This window comes from Vombatus ursinus, unplaced genomic scaffold, assembly GCF_900497805.2.
Source record: "Vombatus ursinus unplaced genomic scaffold, bare-nosed wombat genome assembly UNPS02014785.1, whole genome shotgun sequence".
NCBI classification, from domain to species: Eukaryota; Metazoa; Chordata; class Mammalia; order Diprotodontia; family Vombatidae; genus Vombatus; species Vombatus ursinus.
This window is the reverse complement of record NW_020954563.1, coordinates 12,564-33,136: the sequence shown is the minus strand read 5'-3', so window position 1 is coordinate 33,136 and position 20,573 is coordinate 12,564. Positions and strand designations below refer to the sequence as shown.

Here is a 20,573-nt window from a genome sequence, read left to right as displayed (position 1 = left end):
AAAGGTACTTCTTCCTCATCTTGGCTTCTTTTTTTTAAATTTTTAAATTTTTTATTTTTAGGCAATTGGAGTTAAGTGACTTGCCCAGGGTCACACAGCTAGTAAGTGTCAAGTGTTTGGTCTGAGGCCAGATTTGAACTCAGGTCCTCCTGACTTCAGGGCTGGGGCTCTATCCACTGCACCACCTAGCTGCCCCTTGGCTTCTTTTCAAAAACCTAAACTCAATGACCACCTATTACAAGAGAACTTTCCAAAAGCCTTCAGCTGCTGCTTTCTTGTATACTCTTCCCACCCCTTTCCCTTGTATTTACTTGCATATATTTGTGCTTACATATATGTGAGAATATTTTTCCCTCAGAAAGAAAGCTCCTTGAAGGCAGGGACTGTTTTGTTTTTTGACTTTGTATTACTAGAACTAAGCATAGTGTCTGGCATAGAGTAGGTGGGGGCAGCTAGGTGGTGTAGTGGATAGAGCAGAGGCAGGAATATTCATCTTCCTGAGTTCAAATCTGGCCTCAGACACTAAGGGTGTGACCCTGGACAAATCACTTAACCCTGTTTACCTCAGTTCCTCATCTGTAAAATGAGCTGGAGGAGGAAATGGCAAACCACTCCAGTGTCTTTGCCAAGAAAATCCCCCCAAAATGGGGTCATGATGAACTGGATATAACTTAAATGACTCAACAACAACAACAACAACATAGAGTAGATGCTTGATAAATGTTTGTTGATTGATTGCCCAAATTCATAAAGGTAGTAAGTGTAAGATTTAGAATTCAAACCCAGTTTCTCAGACTCAAAATTGAAAGAATTTAAAGAAGAATGAGAGGAAGCAATTAGACAGTGCTGAAAGGGTAGACCCTTTTATTTGGTATGCTTTGAAGTGTTTAAGAGAAGGCCCCAAAGGGGAGGTCTGAATGGTTTCACTCTAGTACCCTCCTTCCCTCTAGATGAATAGGAGTTAAGGACAAAAAAGGAAGATTACCAGGCAACTCAATGAGCCCCTCACCGAGGGGCCAGGACTGATTTCTCCAAACAAGGAAGACTTCACCTCCCTCCTACTGGAACTGGGGACTAACAAATCCAAAGCACAGCAGAGCAAGGCTACAATTAGGGATATCACCAGTTCAGTGGTCAGGGCAGCTCCTGGGGTCATGGCCACTCCTGAAAGATGGGAGTTGAGTGGAATCCTGGAAGCTCATGAATCAGAATCGATCAGGCATTTTATAGGGGTAGGAAGAGTCCCATTTAGGCAGGTGTGAATGGTTTTCAAAGTCCAGGATCATAGGCAGACAGGCACCAATCAGCTAGAAGCTTCTATATATAAATACATGGGGGATAGGGTCCAGAAAAGGAGCCAGGCAGAAAGGAATAAGGAAAGATGTGGTAGGAGGAGAGAACTTGATTAGGTAATTGGTAGTTTGTTATACAGAGGAAGACAAAAATAGAAGAACCAGAGGATTTGAGGAGTACATAAACCTAGAGCAACTATTTTCAAAAGATTTCCCCTGGGGCAGGAGGAGCAGGAGACAGCTGCTCCTTAATTCCTGGACTTGGTCCTTTCCGGTTGTGTTTCATGCATTTGTTCATTCATTCAACCATTCATTCAGCATTCTGTTAAAAACATAGAACATTGGAGCTTGAAGGTACCTCAAGCTCATTATTTTCAAGGGGAACAAACGGAAAGACACAGACAGGAAGCACTTTTTTCCCTGAGGCAACACAATTAGTAAGAGCTAGAGTGCACTCCAACTTCAACCTTCTGACTCCAAACTCAATGCTCTTTCCATGACATCAAACTCTGGATTTCTTGGGCTCCTCCTCTATACAGACCTGTGCTGCTGGGTGCAGGGAGCTCTAAAGGATAAAACGAAGTACCTGTCCTCATGGGGCTGACAGTGTATCTGGCAGGGGACCTTTGTACATCCTTTCATAGCATCACTTGGGGAAACCAGAATGTTTTCTGTGGTCCTCAGTTGGGATCAGATATTCAGCCTTGAGTAGAAAAGTCTTGTACAGGGGTGGGAGTGAGGCTAAGAGCTACCTTCAGGTATCTGATGAACTGTTCAGTTCTGTCAGGTTCCAGAGGACAGACTGAGAAGTGACAGGTAGAGGGTGCAGAGAGAAAGATTGTGACTCAATGTAAGGAAACACTTCCCAACAATTAGAGAAAGTCAAAAGTGGATTGGGCTACCGTGGGAGGTGATCAGTTCCCCATCACAGAATAAGCTAGATGTCTATGAGATTCCTGTCTGGGTATAAGCTTGACTAGAGAATTGCAAGACTCCTTTCATCTCTGAGAGTCTAGAATTCTTAGTATCATTGGTTTAGAACTGGAAAGGACCCTAGAAGCCATGTAGTCCCACCCCCTCATTTTACAGATGAGCACCCTGAAGCCCAGAGAACTTAAGTGATTTGCTTGAGGTCAGGTAGATATTAAGGGGCACAGCTAGAATTTGAACTTAGGTCTTTGGGTTCCAGATCCAGTCCATTTTGCACTGTGTGTTTTGATGGCATTTAAGGCTCTAGAACAGGAGGTAGCTAAGCTGGTGATAAATTTCAGGAGGTCTGTAAAGTTGTATGGGAAAAAATTATATTTTTATTTTTACCAACCTTTGGTTTCCTTTTTAATACAATGTATTTTATTTAATTAATTTAAAAACAATATTCTGACTTGTGTGGACTGATGCTGAGTGAAGTGAGCAGAACCAGGAGAACGTTCCACACAGTAACAGTCATGTCATGTGATGACTAATTTTGATAGATTTAGCTCTTCTCAGCAATGCAAGGATCTAAAACATCTCCAAAAGTCTCATGATGGAAAATGCTATCCACATCCAGAGAAAGAACTATGGAATTTAAATGCAGATTGAAGCATACTATTTGCTCTTTTTTTCTTCTGTTTTGTTTTGTTTCTTCTTTCTTATGGTTCCTCCTATTAGGTTCTAATTCTTCTTTACAACATGACTAATGTGAAAATATATTTAATAGGAATGTATATATAGAGCCTATATCAGATTGTATTCTGGAGTCAGGGAGGGAGGGGGAGAAAATTTAAAACTCAAAATCTTATGGAAGTGATTGTTGACAACTAAAAACAAATTAATTAATTAAAAAAAACATTCTGAGATGAGTTCCATGGCCATGACCAGATTGCCAAAGTGACCCATGCTACAAAAAAGGTAAAGAAAGAACCCCTGATCTAGGAAGCAACTCAAGGTTAAAATTGAGGCCTTGTCCTAGGAAACAGGACCCTTGTTGACTTAAGGTGCTCAGCCCTCTGGGCCCCACTCTTTCCTCTGCGGATTCACAAAGACATTCAATCCTATTGTTCTTAACATGAATTTTCGAAACTCTGTGTTAGTCTTTGTTGGGAAAACATCATTTCCCTCAACACCAGATGAAATCCAATCCCATGTAACCACCCTCAGGATGACATGGGCCTATAGGCTCTCTCCCCTCACAGTCAGCCCCACAACAAGGAGGACATTGTTCTGCTCTGATTCTGGTGCCAGGAGCTAAGGTGAGAAAAGGACAGCCCCAGAGTCATAGGATTATGATTTGCCTGTGCCGAAGGATCCATAGAGGTTAGCTAGGTCAAGGCCTTCCATTTACAAATGAAGAAATTGAAGCCCAGGATGGGGAAGATGCCTGTCCAATATCACACAACAATTTAGGGGCAGAACCTAAGTCTCTAGAGTCAATTTCTCTCAGGCAGAGGAACTTTGTAGCTTGAGAAAATTTAAATACAGATCCCATTGCTTGGTATGATTTAGCACAGGTCAGGTATGGGATGTCTTGGAAGAGAATCCCGGCTCTTTCATTTTCTAGCTTTGTGTGTGTGTGTGTGTGTGTGTGTGTGTGTGTGTGTGTGTGTATTTGCTAGTGTGTGACCCTTCCCGCTTTCTGGGCCTCAATTTTCTCATCTGCAAAATAGCTAGTAACGCTTGCATTCCCCTTTTCACAGATTTGTTGGGACATTGCTCTGTAAACCTTAAATCACTATATATATATATGTTTTTTTTTTTGGTGAGGCAATTGGGTCTGAGTGACTTGCCCAGAGTCACACAGCTAGTGAGCATTATGTGTCTGAGGCCAGATTTGAACTCAGGTCCTCCTGACTCCAGGGCCAGTACTCTGTTCACTGCATCACTTAGCTGTCCCAATCACTGTATAAATTTGATGTATTACTATAAAGTTCATAGAAACAAAGCAAGAAGGAACCTTGGACACCCCTGGGTACCACAACCCCCTCATTTTACAAATTAGGAAACTGATCCCAGAGAATTTAAGTGATTTTTCAAAGGTCACAAAAGTAGTAAATGACAGAAATGTTTTTTTTCCTGCAATTGACCCCAGAGCTCTTTCCACTACACCACATGTACCCCATTATAGACTTCTTACTTCTATCAGAAAAGATGGGTAGAGGAGGCCAGGCATGCACATAGACTCCATCCCTGTATTAACCCATTAGATTCCCATAGAAAAAGCTTTGTGCTTTGGCCATGGATTGCTCCCCCAGATCCCAGATTATTTTCTTGTAATAAAAGTTATAAATCACAAAGTCAGAGGGTCAAGACAATGTGATGCCTCCTGTGTACGTGGTCCTGTGCTGCTGGTTGTGTGCATAGGGGAGGAGGTACATAAAGGAGGATAAGATGCAGTCCCTGCCCCCATGGGATGACAGCATGTCAGGTGGGGGAACCTTTGTGCATCTTTCATAGCATCACTTGGTCCTCAATTCTCCATGTTCTCTTTGATCCCCAATTAGGATTGGATATTTAGCTTGGAGAACACTAGGAGTGGGGGTGGGAGAAGGAGGAGGATGGGGGCAGCCTTGAAGTATTTGATGAACTGTCAGGTTCTGTTTGGCCCTAAAGAGTTAATAATCTACTTTTCTGGGGAAATAGCTTAAAGCCAGGCCTTTGCATGGCTAGCAGAGCCATTTTTGGAGAATGCTATACTAACAATATCAAAAAATAGTGATGAGACACATAAAACAATAGGAAGAGTAAACCTTGCTCTCTTCTCCTTTCCACCATTGTTACTGAGCTTAACACAGTGCCTGGCACGTAGTAGGTACTTAGGAGATGTTTATTGATTGGTTGGTTAGCTGAGCTGCGTGTTACCAGAAAAAGATGTCTTTAATTGTTAGATAGATACCTGTGGACAGTCAAATACAGTTTTGTTTGTTTGCTTTTCTCAGTCAGCATAAAAATGGATGGAAAAAAGTAGACAGGCCTACCTTCTTCCTTCCACAGATTCAATGCCAGAATGGTAAAGCAATGTACTGTGGTAGAAAGACTAATGCATTTCACAGCAGGATATGAGTTCAAGAGTAGTCTCCATAAAGTACCTTTACCATTTTGCTTCCAATGCATGAAGTCAACAAGCATTAATTGAGTGTCCAGTATGTTTCCGGGACTGTGCTAAGTCCTGGGGATACAGAGACAGAAAAGCAGTCCCTTTCCTCAAGGAGCCTCCATTCTAATGGGAGAAGACAACATATAAAAGGAAAGAAAAAAGTGAGAGTGGGGAATAGGAGGAGTGTACCCTAAAGGGCAATGAAGGAGTGAATATGACTGATGGAGGTACTTTCTTTAAAATGTAAGTTGGCCAATCAAAGGATTCAGTCCTAGGAGCAGAGGGATCTTCTGGAGTGAGAAGGCTAGGTAGTCTCTTCAAGGCACTTCTCCCACATTTGTTATCATGCCTTGGCATTAGCCATGCTCATTTAGACAGTTATGGCATAGTTCTGGAAAGCTGGATGTAATATATACCCTTAGACCTCTAACTATGGCAGGGTTACCAATTTTTTTGCCCTCAGTGCTAAAAAATCAATTCCCCCACAGGTATAGAGGGAGCAGAGAGGTATACACACGTAAGAACATGGCAATAGGGTAGGGTAACCGGAACACCAACACTAGTTCCCCACACTCAGGGACCTCTTTCTTTCCTTGTACTTAATCCCTGGCTTAATTACTAATACCTGTCTACTTTGGCAAATAGGACTTACTCACACTTTCACTAAGGTCCAGGAAGTGGTAGATGGGCATCTCCTTTTTTTTCATAGATCTGATAATTATCCTCCAATTCAGGTCAAGGATGGATAAGGAGTATAGAAGTGAGAATGATGGATAGCTCCTGAATCATAGTGCTGGAGGATCATGGCATGCCTGTGCCAAAGGATCCATAGAGGATGCTAGCTAGATCAGGTCCCTTCATTGATAAATGAAGAAACTGAGGCCCAGAATGAGGAAAAAACCTGTCCAGTATCTCACAGCAATTTGGTGGCAGAATTCTGTGCTTGAATGATGTGTCTGAGCCCAAGGTAAGGAAAAGCATGGGGTTGCCCCAATATGAAGTAGAATCCTTGAAATGAGGACCTGGCCATCCATCCTGGCCTTTACAAGGAGGCCCTTAGGACCTCCCTCCTCAGAGAAAGAAAGGCTTGGACAGGGGACCTGGCATATGAGGACCTACAGAGCAATGGGTCTTCATGTCAGCAGGGATGACACGGGCTCTCGCCCTAGCCACTGCAGAGAACAGTTGGGGAAGCCATTTGATTAGGATAAAGGCATGGCAAGAGTCCAATCCCTTCTTCTCATTGTCTGGGTCTCCCCTAAGAGCTGCAGGAGGCAGTCGTTAGGAGCCACATATGGACACAGGAGTGGGGTGAGGGTGGTGTCATGCGGGGGTCTATGCCCTTTCACTTTGGCCAGATATGGCCTGGTAATGAAGTACTCCCTGCTGCTACCCACAACTACGCCCTCCCCTCCCCCATCCATGGTGCTATGAAGACCGTGTGGGCACACACTCACCTGGCCCCGGATCAGGAATGCTACCGTAATCTCCAAATTGAACTGTCTTTGTGCTTCAGCAAAGATCTTGACCCTTTGCCACTTCTCCTCCCCTCTGCCTAGGCCAGGTCTCACTCACCATTAGCAGGAAGAAAGAGAGATAAGTATCTGGCGTGTTGCCTCTTTGCCAACATGGCAGCGGGGGGTGGAAGGGAGAGGCAGGTGGATATGTCAAGTGTCTCAAATCTCTACCTCATCTCCCCCCACCTACCCACACCCACACATACACACTTGGGGCCTCTGGACTGGCTAGACTTTGCTTAACTACTTAACAACGACGATGATGATTAGTTAATCTTGGAAGCTATCTGATGGTCCCCTGGGGTAAGCTTCTTCCCCATCCTGCATGGCAAGGGGTGCTCTGTGCCTCTTTAACTGAAGACACCTTCTGTACCTCTTGCCTAGGGACAAAAATTCCTAGTTTTAGCTCTGTGTGTTTTCCTTTCAAAAAGACCTATAAACATGCTTTTGTGGGTATGCAGTGCATATCCATGGAAGAAAGAAATCACAGAAATTCAAGTGTGAAAAAGAAGGACAGGGGGAAATGGGCTATAATAGCATCTATATAGCACTTTTAATGTATGCGTGTATATGTGTGTGTGTATACACATATAATCTCAGAAAGAAAAGATAAACATCTTTAAAAATAAAGATCTTCCTGTTTTTCTATACTGAATTGGGTTGTTTTTTTGGGGGGGTTTTTTTGGTGAGGCAATTGGGGTTAAGTGACTTGCCTAGAGTCACACAGCTAGTAAGTTTCAAGTGTTGAGGCCAGATTTGAACTCAGGTCCTTCTGACTCCAAGGCCGGAGCTCTATCTACTGCACCACCTAACTGCCTCCATCGAATTAGGTTTTTGATGAAAAATGTTAGGTTGAAAGAACAGTTGGCTGGTTGGGGCCCAATCAGAGACCCTGAATGTCTCAATCAGTCCCAGAAGCCTGAATGTCAGAGATGGCCTTAGGACAAAGATTACAAACTATTCGAGCTAGGAGGGTCTGAGAACACCAACCTAGAATACCACCTTTAGAAGGAACCTTAGAGAATATCTAGTTCAGTGCCTTCATCTTTATCAAGACTCAGGATGATTAGGTAATTTGCTCAAGGTCACACAGTTAGTGGAAGAGTGAGGACAGGCACCCGAGCCTCATGGGACTGTTAATTCAGTGCTCAGGCTGTGCCAACATCAACAACCTGTTATTTTCATTCAGAGATCACCCCAGCACCAGCAGCCAAGACAGAGTCAACAGAGCTGGGAGAGAATAAGTTGGGTGTGCTGATCCAGACCCCAGACCCACCCTTCTGCCTGGGGGGAGTTAAACAATGCTACCAGTGCAGGAACAAACATGTTTATTGATAAGTTATAACATCTACAGACTAGAAAGTTCTTGTGTTCTCCCACTCTCAGCTCCCCTGAAGTCTGATTTAGGAGCAAACTTGGTGATCTCTCCTTCTGCCATCATCTCCGTTTCCTCTGACTTCCTTTTATAGATGGATCAGCTGAGCCAAGAGTGGCAGATATTCTAGAATTAGGATGGCATGATCCAGAGTGCACCCTAGAAAAGGACAAATCAAACCAGCGGCCTGGATGAGAAGACTATGTCTAGCACATACAGCAGAGATCTATGAATTTATCGGTGGAAGTATTCATTCCACCTGTATGAATCACAATCTTCTATGCCCTGGCAGATTGTCATTAAGAATCACTATGGCTAAAAAACAAGTAATACCCCAGTGACCAGCCTTGTGGCCTGTCACTGAACCATCTAGGCTCATTCTCAAATGGCAGACAGCCTCTCACCCAGCCTGTAGCTACTCTTTTGTACTTCAGTAGGCCCAAAGATTAAGAAATAGATGGGATCTTAGAAATAATCTAGTCCAATTATCTAATCTTATAAATGAGGAAACTGAGGTCAAGTGACTTGTCCAAGTTCCACACAGTTATTTTACTAAGTGGCAAAGTATGGATTCAAACCCTCTAACACCAAGTCCAGAATTCTTTCTATTGTGCCATGCTACCTGCCTGAAAACTTCGTTGTTACTGGATACAACTCCTCTGATAATACTGTCTGAAGGATATGAATTCTCCTGAGCTGGAAAGATTATTTGAACTGCAGGCTGAGGGTTAAGAGCCTTCCTCAGAGGTAAATAATGCTGCTAAGAACAGAGCAGGATCAGCTGACTGAGACCTGATGGACAGTCAGATCGACAGTGGCCGGGTCTCTATGGCCATGGCAAAGACAGAAATTTGAGGCTATGTCATTGCTTTGATTTCCCCCTGAGTTGCCTGATCAGCTGAAGCTTACACTTGTGTCTGAATTGTTGTGGCCAAGTTCGGTGTTTTGTGATGTATTGGTGTTGGTGGAGGTGATGGGGTTGTTGTTGGTGGCGGCGGTGGTGGTGGTGGGGTGTGTGTGTGTGTGTGTGTGTGTGTGTGTGTGTGTGTGTTTATTAAATGGCCTAAATATATCCAGACATACGGCTTTCTCACGTGAGGCAGCATATGGTTCAATGGAAAGATGATGGGACAGCAGCCATGCTGCTTTTGGACTCTTTGGATCTCTCCATCATGCCCTCCTTCCTCAGGAAACCTATCATTGGGAAATCTCATTATCCTATGAGACTGAGTCTGCTTGGTTCTCACATCTCATCAATATGTTCCTCTAATTGACCCTCTGATTGGAGGGCAGGGCCTTGAGCATCAGGATGGGACTCAGCATAGCTTTCCTCCACATTTCCCATCAGTTACACTGACTTTTGAACTTCACTGGAACTCTTCACCATGTCCCTGTACTTGATTCCTTCTCCACCATTCTCCTTAAGGCTACATCCCTGCTTTTCAGCTTCCTTTTGTGTATTATCTAGAGGCAGCTAGTGGCACGGTGCATAGAATGTCAGACCTGGAGTCAGGAAGATCTGACTTCAAATCCAGCCTCATACAGTTACTAACTGCATAACCCTGAACAAGTCAGTTAACTTCAGTTTACCTCGGTTTCCTTGTCTTTAAAGTGGGAATAATAGCATCTACCTCCCAAGGTTACTGTGGGGATCAAATGAAATAAATAATTGTAAAACACTTAGCATAATGCCTGGCACATAGTAGGTGCTACCTAAATTCATTATTATTATTATTATTATTATCTTCCCCCATTAGATTGTAAGCTCATTGAGGGCAGGAACTGTCATTGCTTTTATTTGTATCTGCATTTCCTACACTTACCAGAGTGTCTGGTTCATAATAGGTGTTTAATAAATGTTTATTGATTGATTGATTTGATTTGGGAATCCAGAGCATGAAATTCTAGTCTCAGTTCGATTTGCTATGTGACTTTGGGTAAGTGGCTTTCCTTCTCTGTGCCTCCAAGATCAATATTCTTTCCCCTTCACTAGACGGCCTCACTAAAACAGCAGTATCAAGGACCACCAGAATGTCTTACTCACCTGGATAGGAATCACTTTCATTTCATCATATCCAAAGTTCTTAAAGGTAGACAAGAAAATTCCATTTCGCAATAAACCTTAAGCAAAGCACATGTGTTTGAGCAGGAGAAGAGGGCCATCCCCAGGAATCCACCATTTGCACTTTAGGAATCTTGGCTTCTTAGGACAGGCCCTGAAAGTTCCACAGTGGAGGTATCCTCACTCCCACCAACGTGGGCCTGCCTGATACCCTCCTTTCCCAGCTTCCTAGGACCCTTCTCTCCCTATTCATGCCTTTGAGCAGCTCATGAGAAAGGTACCACCTTTTGACATCTTTCTTCTGTTTCAAGCCCCTTGCCGACTCCCCGTGCCTACAGGATAAAATCTTCTACCTTTGCTTGATCTGTTCCCTGTGGAATTTCCTTTCTTTCCCTTGTCCACTGTGGGATTCCTACCCCTCCTTTAAAACCCAACTCAAATGCATATTCTCTAGGCAGGTCTCTGATCTCTCCTTTCCCCTTTACCATTTCATAAAATATATTCTTCCTTAAATGTCACTTAGCATCTTATTTGACTCTCTAATGCACTTACATAATAAGTGTTGCATATTGTAGCTATCTAGCTTTGTATTTTATTCCATGCTAAACTATGAGTTCTACAAGGAGAGGAATTATATCTTAATGCTATTTATCTGCCTTAACACGTAGGACAAGGACCTTTGTACAATATGCACTTAAAAAGTATTGATTGGCATGTGAGGCCCTTCAAAATCTGGTACAATCTCCCTCCATCAATTTATTTCCAATCTTAGGTCCCAATTATTTGACCTACAACCATTACACATACATTCTCTCGCCTCCTGGCCATTGCTCAAGATGTTCCTCTCCCACTGCTCCTGCTTTCTCTCTAACTCTACCTATCCTTCAAGGTCCAGCTAACATTTTGCCTCCTGCAGGAAGCCTTCTCTGACTACCCTGGCCATGACAGGCTCAACCTCCTCTAACCATCTTGAGTAGCTATGCTTACCGTTCTGGTTTGGCAACAACACAGCGAGTAAGATTTCATTTATCACGTTCTCCATAAGTTCAGGCTGCAACAAAGAAAAATGAAGGCTTACACTCTTGCCCATGCAGTGATTCTTCTCCATAGCCCTGTAGGCTTCAGATAGACCCAGAGGAAACAAGTGAGAGAGAATATGTATGAGGGATTTGATGGGGTGGGCAGGAGGGGAGAGTGAATGATTCAATGAAGCTTATCCCTACTGCTACCTACCCTACCTCAGGTGCTGCCCCTTCCACAAAGGCTCTGATCCCTCCCTTCCTCCTCAGTTTTCTCATAGCCTTTGGACTGGCCTGTCTTTTGTCCTCATCACACTCTACCTTGTAAATGCTTATTTGTACACACATAGTATAGACTATAGGCTCCTTAAATGGCAGAGGCCGTGCCATTTAGTATGTTTGTGCAGCCCAGTACCAACCACATAGTCCTAAACATAGTAGACACTTAAATGTTCGTTGGATTGAATTGAAGTCATGACCTTGGTCTTGTGAATCATAGACTGTCAGAGTATGCAGGGTCCTTAAAGATCTATCATATAAGTGAATTAGAGGTTCAAATAAGGTTCTAAGTGACATTTGAGGGAGAATATAGAGATCTAGAGGTCTAAGTGTCTTATTTTAGCAATGGGGACACTATGACCCAGAGAGGAATGCTCCCAACTTCACTGAGGCCAAATCTCCATGAACAATGTGAGCCAGCTTGATGAGGATAGGAAAAGCCCTGCCTGGAAGAGTTGTAGGTTCAAATCCCAACATTTGGACAGACTGATCTGGGTATAGTGTCCTTAGACAAGTAGCTTTCTTTATCTGGGGCTCAGGTTTTCCCTATCTTAACTTCCCCTCCCCACCCCATGACCTAGATAAAAGCTCCTTTGGCATAAAGCTTCCCACGTCAAGTTAAGAAGTCACCACAGTTAAGAAGTCACCATAATTTGACCTGAGAAGTCCAGGACCTGGAATTGGCTTAAAAAGACTTAATTAAATGACCTCTAAGACACTGTCCAGATTCAATGGTCCATGCTTTTCACTCTAAGTAGAGAATATAGACAATGGTTTACATAAGTCAGACCTAAAACCCCATCCAAGAAGAAGTACTTTTGTTTGTTCATGTTCACAACATTTGGACAATGGTCAGCACTCAGGACTTGGGGTGGAATGGAATTGATCCAGATGCATGGTCCCCAGAACCTGAAGCGCCTGGGCCATGATGTTGTCTGGAAAAAGCTGGTCTTAAACAATCATTGAGACTTCTGTGTTTTTCTTGAATGAGTCCATTTTTAGGGAAAAGGTATTTTGTCCCACTGTGACTCCAGCCCAGGCTCTCACTCTAGTCTCTGATGGGGGCTGGAACTAACACTGACCAAATCAAAGACTTACACTGAACAAGCCTGTTCCCGAGTTCATCAGATGGATATGTTCAGAGCTGTAACAGAAGAGCCAATGTCAGGATAATCTCTGAGGACGGGAACTATGACTTATTTAAATTTCCAATGTCCCTCAATACCTGATACAGTGATTTACAGAGAGAAGGTATTTAATAAAGTTTTGTTGGATGAATAAATGAATGAGAGAAGTTTTATGTTTTTACCTGATTCCTTTGAGGTTGAGAAAGAGTCTGCTCCCTTCAATGTAGAACTGACCTTCAGAGCTGGCTTCCTGTAAAAAAAAGTCATCACGATTTGACTTGAAAAGTTGGAGACCTTGAGTGAAAGCAACTTTTTAAAAATAGGAGATTAAAGGGCAGCTAGGTGGCATAGTGGATAGAGCCCTGGAATCAGGAGGACCTGAGTTTAAATCCGGCCTCAGACGCTTGACACTCACTAGCTGTGTGACCCTGGGCAAGTCACTTAACCCCATTGCCTAGCCAAAAAACAACAACAAAAACAAACAAATAAAAATAGGAGCTTAAGGGGCTAAGGAGGCAGGGGGATAGCCTCCATAGGAGACTAAGGCAAAGGTCGAAAGTTCAAGTACCACATCAAGAAGTCAGCTCCTATCCTGTCTTCAGATGAATTAATGGTCATAGAGGCATTTTGGAGAGTGGCAAAAAAGAAGGAATCTTAGATTTAGAGTCAGAGATCCTGAGTTTGAATTCTTACTCTTCTACTTACTGCTTATGTGACCCTGAGCAAGTCACTTTACCTCTCTCAATTTCCTCATCTGTCAAATTACAGGAGTGGACTAGTCAACCTGTAATATCTCTCTTCAAGCTCCACCAGTCAATGCTCCAATGTCCTTCACATCTCTGCTTACCTGAGCAATACTGGAAGTCACCTAGCTTCCCTGAGCCTCAGCTTCCTTATCTATAAATGACAGGGTTGAGCTAGATGATTTCTAACTTTTCTTTCTAATTCTAACTCTATGATTCTATGTTATAAATGTTCCCTCTTGCTTTGACATTCCCTGTTCTCTGTTCTAAGGTCCCTCTCAAAATTGATGTGCAAGGAACCATGAAAAACTTTGACAACTTTGCCGATGGGCTCTGAGATGATCAAGACTGTTGGCCATACTACTTACAATGCCCAAAGTGAAAAGAGGCTGGGCGGCTTGGTTGGTAGCGAACACCTCAAATACAATCAGCTGGGCTATACTGGCACTGCCAGCTTTCAGGATGATATCTGGAGGTTCCTGGGTGAGGATCTTCACAATCTGGGTCGGTTCCAACTGTACGGAAGCCTATAACGATAACAACTCATGCACATCTAGACTCACAGTATCTACAGCCTTTCTTCACAACAACCTGGTGAGGTATGCAGCATGTGGATTTATTATCCCCCTTTGAGAGATGAGTCTATTAGGGCCCAGAGGAAAAATGACTTAATTTTCCTTAAAATCCTCTCAATGGATACTCATAGCCACTCTGTGAGGAATGCAGGACAAGGGTATGATTATTTCCATTTTGCAAGTGTGGAAAGTGAGACTCAGAGTAGGGTTCCATAAGGATGACTCTATACCCTAGAGATGGGTAGCTCCAGGAACCTGGATCACTGGAAGCAAACCTGGTAGCATCATTTTCAGAGGGGAGCGTACGGGCTTAGGACACAAGGAACAGGAGGATAAATTGTGGGATAGTACATGGAGAGGACTTGGAAGATGGGGAAAGTGAGAATATGTTGGAGAATATGTTATTTTCTCTACTGGTTTGGGGACTATAACTAACTTCTGATTTTTTACATAAAGGTACAGGAGGAGGAGCCATGGATACTCCCTCTACCTCCCCTCGCCCCAGCAGACAATCCAAAAACCATTTCCAAAGGGAAAACTTAATTAACTGCTGCTCTCCCATCTGAAAGCCCCCACTGAGTGCATTTGTCCTACTTGCTTTGGTTTCCAGAAGAGGAAAAAAATGAAAAAAAAAAAAACAAATAAAAATCAAGCTGATCTACGATGGAAAGAGCACTTGGTTTAGAATGGAAGGAAATGAGTTTGAATTTCAGCTCTCCAACTGTGACCCTGGACAAGTCATTTCCCCTCTCTGGGCCTCAGTTTCCTTATCTGTAAAATGAAAGAGTTGGACTAAAGTATCTCTACCATCTCTTCTAATTCTGGTAGTCTGTGTTCTAAGAGTTTTTTCCAGGATTAAACCCTCTGCTCCTAGTTAAAAAACAAAAACAGCTCAAGAAAGGTTGGGTTTATTTTGAATTCTCTCCCCTTTTCCATCTGTAGTTTCAGCCTAGATGGAAAGATTTGTGCTCACAAAGATGGTCCTAGGAGCCTCCAATAGGAAACAAACATTTCTATATCATTCTTCAACTTCAGAGTATATGGAGAAAAAGGGGACTCCAAATACCTTTTTCACTACAGAAAACTCTCCCTATGGCAGCTGAATCCCCTAAATCACCCTGTTCTGCCAGAGACCCTTTTCCTCCCATTATTAATGGAGATTGGACTTGAATTGCTTCCATACATCCCAGTTAGGTTGAAGGCCTCTGGAATTACAATTACGCAGATGACAAGTCACTACTTTGCATTGTTTTGGAAGGGAGGCTAATAACTGCATTTAAATTAAACTTCCTTCTTCTCTAGTTCATTCGTTCCTGCCTAGAATTTTTCCCTCAGATCCCCAACCCATTATCTATACAATACCCATCATTATGATAGAGGAAAAAGAACCTTGGATTTGGAATCAGGTGGCCTGGGCTTGCATCCTGGATTGCTCCACCATTTTAGTGTGAGCTCTTTATAAACCTTAAAGTGCTATACAAATGCTAGCCGTTATATGAACTTGGGTAAATCACTCCCCCTCCCCCACCAACGCACATTCTCTCTCTCTCTCTCTCTCTCTCTCTCTCTCCCTCTCTCTCTCTCTCACTCTTATCTAATCCTCAACTATAAAAGGTGGATAACACTTTATCTGTACTACCTACTTCACAGGGCTACTATAAGGAAAATGTTTCCATTTTTGGAGCCAAGATCTGCTGTCCTTTGTCACTTCTACCAACCGCTCTGCTTCTAGCTCCACCCTCAGTACAAGCCTGCCCCTTTTTCTTCATGATAGCCCTTCAGAAATTGGACATTACTGACTGTCCTTGAAGTCTGTCCTAACTTCCTTCCTTTCCTTCTCCTACTTTAGCTAAACACCCCCAGTTTTTATAACTATTCCTCATGTAATTATGGCTCATCTATGTAATACCAGCCAGCACAGGTTAGTCTGATTCTTCTATCTATGAACCAATTTGTGTGTGTGTATGTGTGTGTATGTCTTCAGAAGCAATGGTCATCCCTCTGAAAGTTTTGGTGGACAGCAGTACTTCTGGAGAGGGAGGCAGAGCTGAGAAGATACTGAGCCCAGAGAATGGGGCCTTAAACATCCCATTAGAAGGATCTCTTACACAGGGACGGTTGATTGGACCCTGGCTCCTTGAGCTGATCCCATCGGGGAGCAATTGCAGACAGACAGACACTTTAATTAAGAGATGTGGAAAATAATACAAAGAATAGACTAACCTTTGTGTTAATTTTGTTGAGGATTGATTTTAGTTGACGAGCCAACTCAGGAAGCTAAGGATAAAAAGAGACCAAAGATTGTTAGAAGTTGAGTGATACCAGAAAACTGCTTTACTGATTGTGTGACCATAGGAGGTCCATACCCGTCTCTGGGCCTCAATTTTCTCATCTATAAAATGAGGGTGAGATTCTCTAAGGTGTCATCTAATACTCAGACTTACGGCAATAACGAATTAATGGATGAATTGGAATGGAATGGAAAATAGAGAAAGGAAAATCAATTTTTTCAGTTACAAGGAGATCAAGGAGATAGTATTCTGGACAGTTCCTCATTCTTGGAGCTAGAAATAGCTCACAGGAGAAGAGTTAGAAGGCAACTCAAAGGCTGTATGGTTCAAACCATATACGAACATGAATATTCTCCAGGGCATACTCGTCCTTGCTGCTTACTCATAACAGCAATCCAAGGTGCAATTGTGAAGTCCTGGTGCCTACTTTGTATCCCACCAGTCAGGCAGTGGACAAGCATTTATTAAACATTTACTAGATGTAGGGCATTGTGCTAAGCTCCAAGAAGAGAAAAAAAGGTCAAATAACAGTCCTTGCTCCCAAGGAGCTCACACTATATGATGAGGGAGATAACATGGATATAAGTAGGTAGAATAAATAGCAGGAAATCTCAGAGGAGAAGGAACTCGAGCTGGGAGGACTGGGAAAACTTCTTGCAGAATATAGGATTTGAGTTAATTCTTGAAGGAAACTGGGGACATGAGGAGGCAGCACTTATGAGGGAGACCATTCTAAGCATGGGGGACAGCCGGTGCCAAAAGCACAGATACAGGAATGGAGGGTCCTGTGTGAAGATTAGCACTTAGGCCAGTGTAGTTGAACCATGAAGTGTACAGAAAAGAGCCACATGCAAAAAAGAGTAATGTGTAAGAAGGAATAGTGACGTACAAGAGTAGAAAGAAAGGTAGGAAGCGACTTGGTCACAAAGAACTTTAAATGCCAAACAGAGAACTGGAGTTTATTGAGTAAGAGAGTTACATGGTTAGATCAACACTTTAGGAAAATCACACTGACAGATGAGGGGAGGATGGCCTGGAGTGGAGAGATATTTGAAATTTGATAGCAATTAGAAGATTATTGCAGTAATCTAGGCGTGAGGTGATGAGGGCTCTGTATACCAGGGTGGCAGCTGTGTGAACAAAGAAAAGGAAACTTATATGAGAAATGCTGGAAAGGTAGAAATGACAATAACATTAGCAATAAATGGGGAGTGAGAGTGAGGGGTTGACAATGATACTAAGGTTACGATCCTGGGTTTCTAGGGGAATGATAGTGCTCTAGATAGTAATAGACAAGTTTGGAAGAAAGGAAAGATTTGAAGGAAAGATAATAAGTTCTGCTGAGTCTGATATGTGACTGAGTATGGGACAGCTGGTTCAAGATGCCTAAAAGACAGCTGGTGATATAGGACATAATTCAGAAGAGAGATTAGAACTGGAGATATAGATATGTAATGTAGAGATAGAGATATAAATATGGATATAGATGTTCATATATGTATATATGTAATATATATACATATTTATAATCTGGGAATCATCTACCTTGAGATGAGCATTGAAGTCATGAATACTGAAGAGATCATCAAGTGATATAATATAGAAGGAAAAGAGAAGAGGACCCAGACAAACACGGAGGACAAACATGATTACCATATGTGATATGGATGAAGAATTAGCAGAAGAAACTGAGAAGGAATGTTCAGACAGGAGGAGTAACAAGAGAAGATGGTACTACAACAGCCTATAGGAGAGAATACATCCAGGAAGAGATCATCAATAGTGTCAAAGGCTGCAGAGAGATCAAGAAGGATGAAGAATGAGAAAAGGTCCTTAGATCTGGCAATCAAGAGATCATTGGTAACTTTGGAGAGAGTAGCTTCAATTGAACAACGAGGTCAGAAATGAGATTTCAGATGATTTAAAAGAAAATGAAAAAAGAGGAAGTGAAAGCAACAAGAATAGATAGCTTTCTCAAGGAATTTAGCTGAGAAAGGGAGGAGAGGTATAGGATTATGGCCTGCAAGGAAGGTAAAATCAAGGGAGGGTTATTAAAGGGTGGGAGAAACTTGGGTGTATTTGCAGGCACCAAGGAAGGAGCCCCTAGACAGAGGCTGACGATAAGAGGCAGAGTAGAGATGATAGTAGGGACAGTCTGCTGGAGAAGTTGAGAAAGGATGGGATTGATAATACACATACAGGGGTAAGGGGGCTTACCCCTCTATGTCTGGTTCAAACCATATATGAACATGAATAGCCTCCATGGCATACTCGTCCATACTGCTTACTCATACCACCAATTCAAGGCACAATTGTGAATAGGTGGCTCAATGGAAAGAACACAGGGCTTGGAACCAGGAAGACTCATTTTCATGAGTTCAAATCAGGATTCAGACAACTGAGTCTGGAGGGGTGGGGATGACATAACACATTTATAAATAAATCAACAGAAAACATAATATGGTAAATTCAAAGGACTACCAATGTTTGTGGAGGGAATAGTCTGATGACAGGAAGACCAGGAGAGGCTTCTTGTAGGAAGTGGCCCTTAAAGAGAGCTTTGAATGGAGCTAAGGATTCCAGGATGCTAAGGTGAGAGAGGTGGACCTCTGGCTACTGGGGACAGTCTTTGCAAAGGCATAGCAACAGGAAATGAAATGTAAGAGGAATAATGAATAATAAGACTGAAAAGGTAGATTGGAGCCAGACTGTAAAGGGTTTTAAATGTCAAGCAGAAGAGTTTGAATTTCATCCTAGAGGAAAGAAGGGACCACCGAACACTCTTGAGCAGGTGAGTGACATAACTGAGACTCTGCTTTCACTTTGATGATTGTGTGGGGGATGGATTGGAGAGGGAAGCCCGTGGAATCTGAAAGCCCAGTGAGGAGACTACCTCCAGGTGAGAGGTGATGAGGGTCTCCATTAGGGTAGCGTCCGTGTGGGTGGAGATTAGGTGAAAGGTGGATGAAATACTGTAGGAGATTTTCTCTTCCTCTCACAATGGAGGGAACTTTAGAAGGGGGTTGTCTTAAAAAAAAAGTCAGTTAGCTGTTGCAGTGGATAGAATGCTGGACCTGGAGTCAGGAAATCCTGAGTTCAAATCTGGTCTCAAGATACTTACTAGCCGTGTGACCTTGGGCAAGTCATTTAGTCTGTTTGCCTCAGTTTCTTCAAGTAGAATGTGGGGATAATAATAGCACCTATCTCCCAGGGTTGTTATGAGGATTAAATGAGATGATATTTGTAAAGAGCTTGGTAAGTGATTAATAAATGCTTGTTTTCTTCCTTTGGCCAGATGGAAAGTTGAGATGGATGCTCTTTTAAGTCTCTTCAAACTCTTCAACGCTCTGATTCCACCCACACATCGTAGGCAGCCCATCCACAAGGCTGGACTTCCTTACCACAGAGTCCAGAAGAACCGTTAGCTCCCTCGGGGGCAGCAGTACCCCAATGGCGGTGTTCACCACATCCTGTCTCACTATGAAACTGAACCCAAAGCCATCCAACCGGGGCACTGTCAGAGAGCTCTGGGAATCATTGAAGACCTTGATCAGCTTTCCTGCTGGGTCCTGAAACTTAGCCTGGGGAGATATATGGGAAAGAGGAAGCTGTGAGGATTCTATTTGTGCAGCCTTCTCAGTCTGAGCTCTGACTGCATCTCTGGGTAGGAGAACGTGGCTGACCTAGGGCTTTCTGCTCCCTTTGTTACCAGTCAGAAACCCACAAGTATGCTATGGGGGCAGCTTTAGCTACTAGGAGCCTCAGAGCCAAGCTCACACCCTAGTTGAAATGATGAGTTGATCAAGAGAGACCTTAGGCACTCAGGTATTTTTCTCCGCAAAATGAAAGGATTGGACTAGATGATCTATGATTCACTCCAGCTCAGGTATTCTCCATTCTAAGGGTTCTTCTAGCTTTGACAGCATATATTCTAGTTTTACGGGCTCACACAGTTCTAACATTCTATGATCTGCATTCTAAGGTCCTTTCCAACTCTGACAATATATGTTCTTTTTTTTCTTTAAGACAGAAAAAAAAAACCAAATTATTCAAGGGGGCCTGAATCTAGATAATCTCTAAAACTATCAAGAGATAATATGGCTTGATGTTCAGAGTGTGCCTTAAAGTCAGGAAGGCCTGGGTTCAAGTCTCATCTCTGATTCATTGGTAGTGTGACCTTGGAGAGGTCACAGCCTTCCAATGCTCTAGGAAACTCTAAGG

At 42.9% G+C, this 20,573-nt stretch overlaps 1 protein-coding gene across 1 annotated transcript in view; it reads right to left on the bottom strand.

Annotated features, from left to right (window-relative positions):
* Positions 1-8,199: 8,199 nt before the first annotated feature.
* The window catches only part of BPIFB1 (BPI fold containing family B member 1), a 20,610-nt gene continuing 8,236 nt past the window's right edge, over positions 8,200-20,573 (bottom strand). The window contains exons 7-14 of the mRNA XM_027867071.1: positions 19,754-19,933; positions 16,285-16,338; positions 13,855-14,013; positions 12,926-12,993; positions 12,715-12,760; positions 11,306-11,369; positions 10,301-10,377; positions 8,200-8,415 (exon numbers count right to left, since the gene is read on the bottom strand). Of these exons, the coding sequence (XP_027722872.1) occupies positions 8,389-8,415; positions 10,301-10,377; positions 11,306-11,369; positions 12,715-12,760; positions 12,926-12,993; positions 13,855-14,013; positions 16,285-16,338; positions 19,754-19,933 (675 nt within the window). The 3' untranslated portion in view covers positions 8,200-8,388. The remainder of the gene's footprint in view (positions 8,416-10,300; positions 10,378-11,305; positions 11,370-12,714; positions 12,761-12,925; positions 12,994-13,854; positions 14,014-16,284; positions 16,339-19,753; positions 19,934-20,573) is intronic.